The sequence below is a fragment of the Cucurbita pepo genome, chromosome 1 (genome assembly GCF_057944985.1).
Source record: "Cucurbita pepo subsp. pepo isolate OVF chromosome 1, ASM5794498v1, whole genome shotgun sequence".
Classification (NCBI taxonomy): Eukaryota; Viridiplantae; Streptophyta; class Magnoliopsida; order Cucurbitales; family Cucurbitaceae; genus Cucurbita; species Cucurbita pepo.
Window position 1 is genome coordinate 20,600,895 of NC_141798.1, and position 11,828 is coordinate 20,612,722.

The 11,828-nt window shown below is 39.2% G+C and overlaps 2 protein-coding genes across 4 annotated transcripts; both read right to left on the minus strand.

The window, feature by feature from the left end:
• Positions 1-346: 346 nt before the first annotated feature.
• LOC111794393 (xylan O-acetyltransferase 1) lies at positions 347-3,149 on the minus strand. 2 transcript variants are annotated; one of them, XM_023676378.2, is made up of 6 exons: positions 2,798-3,149; positions 2,055-2,659; positions 1,812-1,983; positions 1,324-1,523; positions 1,090-1,248; positions 347-947 (listed from the first exon to the last, which is right to left on the minus strand). In XM_023676378.2, exons 2-6 carry the CDS (start codon positions 2,621-2,623, stop codon positions 599-601), a joined length of 1,449 nt encoding a protein of 482 aa, XP_023532146.2. In that variant the 5' UTR covers positions 2,624-2,659; positions 2,798-3,149; the 3' UTR covers positions 347-598. The 2 variants fall into 2 exon arrangements, with proteins under 2 accessions (XP_023532146.2, XP_023532137.2); XM_023676369.2 differs by having other exon boundaries at positions 2,055-3,149.
• Positions 3,150-4,656: 1,507 nt separating this feature from the next.
• LOC111794381 (protein SMAX1-LIKE 8) lies at positions 4,657-9,344 on the minus strand. 2 transcript variants are annotated; one of them, XM_023676356.2, is made up of 3 exons: positions 8,014-9,344; positions 6,898-7,141; positions 4,657-6,683 (listed from the first exon to the last, which is right to left on the minus strand). In XM_023676356.2, the coding sequence occupies exons 1-3, from the start codon at positions 9,183-9,185 to the stop codon at positions 4,824-4,826; spliced, it is 3,276 nt and encodes a 1,091-aa protein (XP_023532124.2). In that variant the 5' UTR covers positions 9,186-9,344; the 3' UTR covers positions 4,657-4,823. The 2 variants fall into 2 exon arrangements, with proteins under 2 accessions (XP_023532124.2, XP_086979329.1); XM_087123203.1 differs by having other exon boundaries at positions 4,657-6,707.
• Positions 9,345-11,828: the final 2,484 nt, after the last annotated feature.

Genomic DNA, 11,828 nt, shown 5'->3' on the forward strand with positions numbered 1-11,828 from the left:
GATGGCAACTGTGCCAGCTTTGCATTTATGTACGACTCTGGAGACCCAAATCATCAAAAATGGATTTTCTTATTTTCCTTTTTTCTTCTTAAAATAATTATAATTATGATTTGGATTTTGGACAGCGATGGTCATTTTTAGAACTTAATTTAAAATAAATAAACATACAATGTTTAGTTTAGATAATTATAGCGTGATTTTTAATTAAATTTTATGTTGTAATTTCAACTCAAATATTAAAAACTAAAATATTTATATATATATAATTTTATTCATATAATCGGACTAAAAATCAAATATTTAGTTTAAAAATAATTATAAAATTAATTTTTCACAATTGAGATGGTTATTCTAAAAACAAAATTTAGAATTTTATTTCTGAAGTTAGGAACATTGCAATCTTGATGGTACACCTTTAAAGGCAGCAGGATGGGCCTAGCATGAAACATTGGGCCCATCTTCAACTTGGGCCTGTTATCTCAGCAGCCATTCTAGATAAATTCGAATGTTGGCCCATTTATACGGGCCCAAGTAATAAAAAGATTACACGAACCGAACCGGAAAAAGGGGGTAATCTAAAGGACTGAGGGGGGAATTGTTAGGAGTCGGAAATGATACGTGTGTAAATGAACTCGTTCCAGGTGTCGGGCAAGCCAGGCAGGCACCAATGGATACAATCGGCGTAGGTGGCGGGGTCGGCCTGCTGGTCGGGGGTCAGCATTTTGCCTTGCCGTATGGTGTAGACGGAGGTGTGGGCGTCCTTCCGGTACTCGGAGAGGGCGGTGATGTTGATGAAATGGACCGGCACTTTAATTGTCTGTGTTACGTTCATCGCGATGTAGAAGAGGCGGCGGTCGGTGCCCACTTCTAGCGGCGCCGTCATGTTTAGTACTGGCATTGTCTCTTTTGCGCATTTTATCCCATCTGGGTTGTTCCAATCCAAGCTCCTGTTTCGCGAAAGCCAAACAAAAACCAACAATGTTTTACACTTCTGGTCGCTTAGGAGGATGTATTTGAGTCCCTTTGTTTTAAATATTAAGTAAATAATAATAATAAAAGAATAAATAAGAGATAGAAAAAAAAAAATACTTGATATGAAGAGGAGACATGCTGCTGAAAAAAACTGTGGTGCGATTAGGGTCCACGTTTTCTTCTACCCATCTCATCCATGTATTCAACACTCTTCCATACGCTACTGGCCGTTCGATTTCATCAAACTCTGTGGATCCTTCCTCAAACGAACCACGCCTAATTGTAATTAATTAATGATTAAGCCTAAATAATCGAGGATATTATGGAATTGAAGGGAAGAATAATGCTTACAGAACTTTCATGGTGAAAGTATTCATCCACCAAATGTAAGTGTTGAAGACCAGATAATCCACGTTCTTCCAATTCTCTCCATGCTTGTCTATGGACTCCGGCATGATGATCCGGTTCAAAATGCTGTGCATCTTTGGATCATCTGAATTTGACTCTACCAAGAACGGGGCCCAGTAGAATTCCACTGTAGCATTGTAGTCCTGCATGTACACGATCATTCCCCCCTTCAATTCTCTTGTTTCTTCCGAATAAAGCAATTCCGACACCAAACCCATTACTCAAAAGATGCCAATTTTCAATTTCAAAGCTCCAAAAGAAATTCGTCACTAAATTAACGAAGTAGTTTAAAAAAATGCGGTCTTAATCACCATTATTGTTAAATATGCCCAAGTTGTTTAATGAATTGACTACCGAATGTTTGAAAGCATTCAAATTGGAGTAATCGACAAAGGAAATTAAAAGCGAAAGAGAAAGAGAGAAATTTATACGTGAAGTTTAAAGACAGCGAGTGAACCGGTCTTGTTCAAGCTTTTTCTGCCCGGAGGAATCACTGATTGAACCAGACAAACCATGGATTCCCATTGGTTTCTGTTCAATGAATCTCCGACGAACATCAGCCTTTTTCCCCTCAGTTTCTCCAGAAGCAATCGGGGTTTGAATCTAAAACAAGAAACCCATTAAGATTAAGTAATTCAATAGAGGTTTTCGAAGGGAAAGTTAAGAGTTATTACTTGGGCAAGGAACAATCTCTGGGTTGCCATCTCCAATTCTGAAACAGAGAATCTTTTCTTCCATTTCTCAAGCAAGTAACTTGAGCTGTCAGAAATTCACATTCATCTTCTTTATACAGAGGATAAGAAACGTTGTCGAAAACCCAATCCCCGTTATACAAATCGCATTCTTCAGGGGGTAATTCGACATCGTCGTCGTCATCTTCTTCAGCCACCGCCGGCAATTGTTCGAGCTTCTGATTGCTCTGTTCTTCATCTTCCTTCGAAACACTCGATTTCAGATTAACGGATTCATCAGATTCTGATTCTGATTCTGATTCTGATTCTTCTGTATTGGTTCCGAGCTGGAATCTCGAACTCTCGGAAACCTCTGTTTGAAGGGCGTTGTGAACAGGGGAGCTCTGTTTATGGCTCTGTTCTTGAACCTTCTCTGTTTTTGGGCTGGAAAATGGGAATTCGGCGATGGACTTAACGTCTTCATTGTACATGAAAACCCCAAATATAAAAACGGAGAAAACGACAGCAAATATGGAGAGATTGTTGTTCTTTCGCGCCTTCATTGCAGCCATTTCTGAAGAGAACAGAGAGAGCTTGCGGCGAGATGGCTGCATTCGAGAAGAAGAAAAAGAAAGCGATTAAGGGGAATGAAGAGAAGAATGAAAGAAGGAAGGAAATATAGAGAAAGAAAAGAAGGCGAGGACGACATGGATTGAGGTTTAGAGAGAGAAAGAGAGAAACTTTACGTTGAGAATTAGGTTTTTGTTGGTGTAATTGAGGTTGGGTGAAATGGGTTTGTCTCAGAAGAAAGAACAATCCCTTCTTTTTCCCTTCTGGTAGGAAGAGGAGATGTCTTTCTCAGTGTTTTGTTCATCATTTTCTCTAAACAATGGCCGCAGAAGAGAGAGAAAGAGAGCTAGAGAGAGAGAGAGAGGAGTGATCTCAAAGTTTATGAATTTTCAATTTCTGTTGGTTCTGAGCTGGTTTCGAATCTGAGTTAGTGAAAGCGTGGAAATGAAGGTCTCTGTAGAGCATTGATCTGACGGCCATAATCTGTCTCATCTCTGGTTGGGCCCTACCAGATGGAGGGTCCCGATTCCTTCCTGCCCCTTCCTTATACTCGCTATCTTCGTCGGTCTCCTTGTGGATATGACCTATAAATCGAATGGCCAATATAATTAAACTTTTTTTTTTTCTTTTTAAAAAATGAAAATCTTATTCAATTGAAGAATTTGTTAGATGAACAGGACTCTACACAATGGTATGATATTGTCCATACGCTCTCATGACTTTGCTTTGGGCTTCTCCAAATGTCTCGTACCAATAGAGATAGTATTCATTGATTATACGAACACCTCCCCTCGATACCATGTTAGATGAATACGACTCTCCACAATGGTATGATATTGTTCACTTTGAGCATACGCTCTCATGGCTTTGCTTTCGGCTTTTCTAAAGGCCTCATACCAATGGAGATAGTATCCATTGATTATAAACCCATGATCATTCCCTAAATTAGTCTATGTACAACGAGAATTGAGAAAGAATTGTAAGAAGATTGCTATATTAAATGAGGTTTAAAAGAGAGGGAGGTTGGTAGAAGTAAACATCTAAGCTGAATTAGAAGGTTAAATCTGTCCAAACCGAATGTAATTTTAGGACAAATTTTTATTGGGAAATTATTAGAAACTTTATGTGTGACAAAAGTAAATGCTAAGGAAAGCAATGGCCTACTCTCCTCTCTCTCTCTCTTTTTGTGTTTGACACAAAATAGAGATATTTTTTTTGAGTGTCACTCCATTTCTTTTTAAGGGTAGTTTGATGGTTGAGACATCACTTTATTTCCAAGCTAAGACAGCTTTGATCGAAGAATGTTTTAACAAGAATATTTGAATGTAGTAAAATTTCAAGGTTCATGTGGGTAAATACATTAAAAAAGGGTAAATATTAGCCAACAATAGTGCTACAGTTAATAACAAATTTACTTCGAGAAAAAAAAAAACGTATTAGTAGTTTATATCTTATGGGAAGGTTACAATTATCTTATACTTATTCAAACTCGTGACAAGCCACGAACCTGACAGAATCACTAACAAAATTCTACATCTATAAGTCCGCGTTGGCTTCCTATTCCTATAGAAACTATCATCATCAATTCAGCCTTGCATGATTTTACTCTCTAGAGTGATGAAGTTTGCTTCAATATGTGTAAAAATTCGAGCATGAATTAGTGACTAAGACATCAATTATCATTCCAAAAGTTAACGGTTAAAAAATCAAATTTGTGATATGACTACAGCTACTTCATATGATTCTAATTTAAGTTTAGTTCTTGAAGTCTTAAGTTCGTGTTCAACGAATCTTCCTGAGATTAATAAAAGCAAGACAAGAACAGTTAAAAAGTTGGTGGAGTTGGCACACCTGAACTGTAAGCTGTGAAAGCGTTGGTTTAAATGGAATGGTTAAGGATTGTTTGCTTCTTCTTGTCGCCCCTACCACTTCCACATGTGGCTTGGATTTGACCTGCTCATCCTCCTCGCAAGTTCCTATCATATTGGGAACCAAAATTGCTTATAACTCAGGCCAAAAGGAAGAGAAAAGAACAAGCAAAAACAACCATAATTGGCTTATAACTTCCTGAACTTAATCACGCAGCTAAATACCATATCTTACAGAACATAACCTTGAAAAAGAAAACACCACAAAAACTTATGGGGATTTACAGGCTAAGCAAGATTTCTTACTACATTACATGACACTGCATTTTACATCTTAGCTAGAACACGACCACGACGTTGGATCTAAAATGATTTTCCGGGGAAGACAGATTTCTGCTGTTTTTTCCTCCAAGGAAAGCTCCTGTTCATAGGCAGAGAGTTTGACAATGGAGTAATTAGAGAGTATGTGTGTTCTTTTGACTTCTAAGAATTTCCTGCTTAGAACTTGCTCCATCCAATCATCTACTTCTGTAGTACCATATGAAATATAGGCAGCTGCAAGCAGTTGTTCCATCACCTTTGAGTCAATTTCAAGCATGCATTCTGAGCCAAACACACTATGGAAGATCTTCTTAACTTCCCGTTGAATTTTCTCAGCTAGAGAATCAAAATCAAATGGCTTGAAAACTACTACTTGATCAATGTAGTTACAGAACTCTTGTAACCATGTTTTGATCTCAAAAGTGGAGTCGTCGTCGGGGCAGTCCCCATCGGTATCGTGTTCCACATTTTCTTCTGCTGGCCGATTCAAATCCAGGTACTTGTTTGATGTCTTATGACACCGTTTCACCAGCTGATCTGAAGATTCTTCTATGACATTGAGCTTCCTTTTGTTCATGAAGAATGGGTTGGAGACAGTCTTGGTTCGGTTTGCTTGATCTAAGCTAGAATCAACTTTTATCTGTAACGACCAGCTTTTCGCTTTCAAGATTCTTTCTTCAAAATACTTGGACATTTTCTCGTCGGGAAAAATCATTTGTTGTTTAGTACACGAGGACGTCGATGTCATCATGAATATTGCATTCTTAATGCTAACTTCTCTGCCTTGCAGGTCTGAGAGTTTACCAGTTCGAATAGCTTGTGACAATCTATTTTGATCAAGAAGTTCAGCCTTGTCAACATTTTCGAGCATAATGACGGACAAAGGTTGCTTCCTCAACTCCGCCGCAACGAAATCCAGAACAGTTTTCCCTCTGAATTCTGGGTTGTTACTTCTCATACGCGGGCATCCACGAAGCGTATCGGGATTGATCGTCACATCTTGGGAGCTCAAGTCAACACATATGAACTGATCCTTGTTTCCATACAATATCTCAGCAAGAGCAATAGCAACTTTTTTTTTACCAAACTTATCAGGACCAATAAAGTTGAACCATATGTCCCCCCTCAAATGAGATCCATGGCGTTTTTCGCTTCTGGTTTGGTGTTGGGATATCGTTTGACTAACGATGCTCACAGCGTGATCTTGCCAGAAAACTCTTTCCTTGAGCAATCGAAAGAGCATCTTCACATCCATGGCATTCATCTGTCCTATTTGTTCAGGGCTGGAACAGGATGAAGATAAAGTGAAGACATTACAGACTTTCCCATTAAGTAAATCAACATTTGTTGAACAGCAGCCTTCGGCATTAGGATTTAACGGTTTCTTCAGCTTATTACTGGTAGGCAAGGAAACTATCCCCAACCCTAAATCTGTCGTGACAGACCCTGCTGATGGGGGAGACGTTCGACTTTCATCATCGACACTGGAAATTGACAGGCTGAAACGAGATTTGCCGCCCCCTAACTCGAGATCTTCAGTTTTAGATGTTTCTTCCTGCAGTTTGGATAGGAGATTCTCGTTACTCGCCTTGCCAGATAAAGGAAAGGTGTTTGATCTTGAGAGAGAAATCTTTGGTAAATCCATGAAATTTCTGGAGTTCAAATCCGCAGATGAATCCTGGTGTGATGAAATACATGCATTATGAACAGCAGCACCTTCCTTTTTATCTTCGGCGACTCGGAAGTCCACAATCATCGGAAACACGTGTGCTTCTTTTAATGGTTGACCGTGATGAAGACGCTGGCATATATTGTCCCATTTCTTTTGGAACCCTGCAATTTTGGCACTCAATACCAGTCCATCATCTCTGGTCTGCACTGAAGACGTATGAACTAGCTTTTACACAAGAAAAGCAGAGAATTCTCTAAAGTAAACTACGCTATCAGTCCTCACAACTTTAAGAACAAAAGAAATTGGTTGTTATGGGAATTCTCAATTAGTATAGCCTCTATTCAAATTGAACATATCTTAGACCATGAAAAACACTGCCATATACTGAGAATTGAATTTGAAAGCAAATACTCACCTTCGCATCGAATCCATCCGAGTTGCTAAGTTCAGTCATTTGCATCCAAGAAGGCAAGCTAGATTGGTACTGCTCGGATAGAGGGGGCGTAAAAACGCCCTTTGAAGCAGCAATCACTTCGTCTTCACAGTTTTTGTCACATTGAAGACAGCGGGAACGATGTTGGCCTGAACCGCTCAAAGGGATACTTGCATCAGAAGGTGTCGAAAAGAACCCCCCAAGTGGAACAAATGATCCCATCAAACTGTAGTGACAAAGAGGATAACCATAAGATCCAAGAATCCAAAGTTACAAACGAAACAGAAAATGGATGGCTTCTTAAGATTTATGGAAGAAAAATGCAATAGTCCAAGGCCACGGGATTTTCTTTCTGGGCTTCCCCTCAAGGTTTTAAAACACATCTACTAAGGAGAGGTTTCCACACCCTTATAAAGAATGTTTCGTTCCTCTCTCCAACCGATGTGGTGTCTCACAAAAAAATGACAGAAATGTTTACAACCCAATATACAATTCATTTAAAAAATTTGATGAATCAGAGACCTTTTAACCACAGACAACTTTGGAAACCCAGAATCAGCAAGAGATTGAGAAATCTTCTACAAGTTCATGCTAATGCAGATATCAAGCTCGCAAATTTACAGCAAGTTTGATGGAAAGATCAATACAATAATGATATCAACAAAATCAGTATCAATTAGTATTTAAACTCATATTCATCTAAATTCTATGGAATTGTATGATAATCTCAAGTAAAAGACATTACACCCTGGTATTATAGATGCAAACCTTTCCATTTATAGAAATATTGACATGTTAGATGAGCTTTTTTACTCTATCCAACTTCTCAAACAATCCAATAATTTTATAAACGATCAAATTTCATGGTGAAAAGGCATGAATTTCGATGTGCAAGGCAGGCTAGATCTTAAAAGAGAAAAAGACAGAGATCTAAAATGAGCTAGACAGCTGCCGTCATCCAGGTGTTAGATCTTATTTGAACTACCAGGATTGACTACTTGTAAGAAACAATAAAATAAACCCAATACTCAAAATTCATGAACAAGAAAATCTTATAAAATTCTAAAAGCAAATTCCAAGAAAGATTTGGAGTCTGACCTGGACTTGGGATATGATTCAGGTCTGAGAGAAGTTATGGGCAAGAGATGTAAATCCCAGTCCTTCTCAATCGAAGGAAATTTAGTAACCAATCTCATGTAAGTTTCATAGCTTGCAGCTGCGCCAATCAACCAGACTTTATCGCCATGAACGTCGACCAACTTTTTCAAGTGGCCCACGACATGGCTTGCTCGGTCATCGGAAGAATTATCGTCGACGAGTGCATTCAAGTCTCCGAAATTTACTATCAATCCAGGCCATGGCGACTGCTCCACCATCTGAATGACCTCCACGAATCTCACATTCAAAGACCCCATTTCGGAATTCTCAGACAAAAACTTAGAGAAATCATTCTCGAGGGAAACAGTTCGCACACCGACCAATTCCTCCGGCAAGAAATTGTTGTTCCGTTTATCGACGGCCTCCGTGAAACTCTCGAGGGCAACGTAAGCAGATACTCCGATGAGTAGAGGATTCCTTCCTCTGTTTCTCCCCAAAACCTGTCCGATTCTGCGATTGTTTTCGTTGTCGTCCCGATCGCGGAATCCGGAAAGTGGAAACAAGAAACCCCGACGATTGGGATCGGAATAGTCCATCAAATTACAGAGGAACAAAGGGGGGCCTCTAGCGCGAGAGGAGTAGCGAAGAAGCTGAGGGAAAGGACGAATAATAGCAAGCTTGATTTCGGAGCTCCGAAATCCAGCTTCGCCGAAAACCCTACTGACGACAGGATCGTCGAGAATGGAAAGAAGAAAATGCTGGAGCTCGACTTTGACGCAAGCAATGGAGGACTGTTGAGAGAGCTGGTGATACAAATGTAAATTCTCCGGCTGCCGGCGCTGGTTAGCCTGAGAGCGCTTAATGGCAGCCATGAGGGAGTTGGAGACGGGAGGGTCATCGGAGAGTTGAGTGGAGGGGACACGGTCGAGAGAGACGCTGAGACAGAGCTCGAGGGCTTTGAATTGAAGACGAGGGAAATAAGCGGAAGTTTTGCGGGCGCGTGCACAAGCGTCACGAAGCGCGGAGGAGGGAAGAGAGAGAAGTGCGGATATGGCGTGAAGCGACGTCGTCTGAGCATGCCCACGGCGGCGCGCCACCGCCACCGCCTCGTCCAGCGCGTGTGCAGCATCTGGTGCTAAGCATTGCCGAGCTGAACTTACCGCCGTAGGCATCACCGCCGAGCATACAAACCCCAACAAAAACCACCTCAAATTTAGATTCAAATAAAAAAAAAAATATATTTTTTTTTTACAAAATCTACCAATTCTTCGTGTTTTCTTTTTTAATTCAGAAAATCATGGAAAAGAAAAGAAAAGAAAATGATATGAAATTATAGAATAAGAGAGATAGAAATATTAAAATGAAATATATATATATAGATATATAGATATATAAGGAAAAAGAAGGAGGGGATGACGTGTCAAGAGGAATGACAATGGTGGTGAAATGTGGGGGCCAGCAATAAGTGTGGGGCATTGTCTTCCAGAAGGCATTTTACAACAGGAACAGGTATCGAGCATGGCAATGGCATCTTTCCCCGTCTTTTTCTCTTATTTTTCCATCTTTTTTTTTCTTCCTCAATTTCAAAATAATAATAAATCTTTAAAATGATTTGGAAGTGAAATTATTTTGTTAAAAAAAAAAAAAAAAAAAAAAAATGTTACTGTAATTGTATCCACCAAACAGGGGTGGGTGGGGCCCAGGACACAACATTGGTGACTCACACTCAGTTGTGGGTCTGCTTGTGCTGTCATATAAGTTTCTCTTTTGATGTATGCTATTTTAGGTGCTTGTGGGATGAGTTGACTCACCAACCACTTCCAGGCAACTCGGCATTTCAGGCATGGTGTTCATGCCCACTCCCCAACCCACACTAACACCCTCCATATTCCCTTTCACTCCCCTTTTTCTTTTCTAATTTGATTGGGCTAGATTGGATTTGATCATCGTGTTTAATGGGGTCCGACTTCAATAAAATTATGTTTAAAAAGTTGAAAGAAAGAGAAGTCATACTCAAACTCGAACCACCACCATACACATTCCTTTCATACGAAAAGATGTTGAATTCATTTCAAACATCCTTTTTAGAATATGGACCCTCCCTCTTTTTTTTCCTTTCTTTATAGTGTCGTAGTCATGTAAAGTGGAATGCATAACAAGGACATTGTCAAATATCGATCCAACTTCTAAATTTTCTTTTTAATTCGAGATAAACTATTTCCTTCTTTCTTTGTTTCGCCCTTGATTACTCTCGGGTCCTCACGAGAGGAAGGGCCGAGGGGAGGGAAGGAGGCTCAGCCTTGATTCTCCAAACCTTTTAATCTTTAGATATAACCTCTCTCTGTTCCTCTCACCCTTCATCTTTGAATATATAATTATATAGAGTTGACTCAGCCACTCAAAGGGCCAAAGTAAATGTGATGATATTGGTAAAACAGTATTCTCTATGAGCTGTTCTCTTGTTAAACCTATCACAACCTGTCCCCCCCACTTGGCTCTTTCTCTCTAACTTTTCCCCAAAGCAAATTTTTACAATTGAGGAAGGTAAAGTGGAGCATACAAAAGAGGTAAGTTTTTCATTCGAATGTGTGGTCTCCTCGTATGGATAGAATTCAAGTGGAGTGGCTACTCTTAGTTTTCTCTAGTAGCTCGTAGCTATTGTATACATAGAGATAACAAGATATTGATTGTACGGTAGTCAGAAGCTCTTTCTCTCACGACAGTGTACCTCCTAAGTTTGATGTGGAAAAAGCTTCGAATTTGAATGAATTAGAAACATTATTTCAAACAATCAAACACTAAAAATATGAATGAGAACCAGATAGTGAGTATCAAGAATGGGTTTGGGATATCAATTTAGATGAGTTTTTAAATGTCAAAAGATATTTCCAAATAAACCACTATACATAAATTCCTAAAACAAGACAGGACACACATAAATCAAGCTCTCATTAACCAAAAATAAGCAAAAAGAAAAGAAAAAAAGAAGAACAGATCCTTATCCCATTAAGTCATGATATCTGCTCAAAGAAAACAAGTGATTATAGAGTTCACGCTTCAAATACAAATCTCAAGCAGTCCACATGCATCCTTGCCTATTGAGGTTTCAGTAGTTAAAGATGTAGGCCCAGCCAAAACAATTCTCTCTCTGATTTTGGTGGGGGAGGGGTTGAATCCTAAGCTTATTATCTTTGGAATAACAAAGAGTATAAAGTATTTTTCCACTATAGAAGCAGTCTTAATTTGTTCTAAATATGAATTCGTAGGTTCTTTTGCTCCCACTAAAGCTATTGGGAAAGAAGGATGTGTGTGTGTGTGTGTGTGTGTGGAGCTAATCGGCCTGCGATAGAGATAGGAAAAAGAGAGAGATTCTAGGAATAGAGAACCCACAGAGACTTTGCATTATTTTCTGTCAAAAAAGCATTTGGCTTTTAGCTACACGTTGTTTTCCTTTTCTTTTTCCCCTTCCCTTTTCTGCTTTGCTTTTACCTTGCAATAATTAAGGTTGTTTCGATCCAATTTTTAAGTACAACCGCCTAAGCAATTCAAATTGTTCCCAACCCAATCAATTAGCTACAATATTCAAACAATAACTTGCTCAACTAAGTTTAAGCAGACCCAAGAATGTTTTTACTAAAGAGGAGGGGGAAAAAGGATACAAACGAGATCTTCAATAACGTAACTTTTAGGCGTTATAAATAAGATAAATAGAAAGAGACAAAACGACATAGCTTTATGGAATCTCGCAACACCAACACCAACACCAACACCTACACGATCTGCTCTGGATTCTTGTTGCTGACAACATATTAATT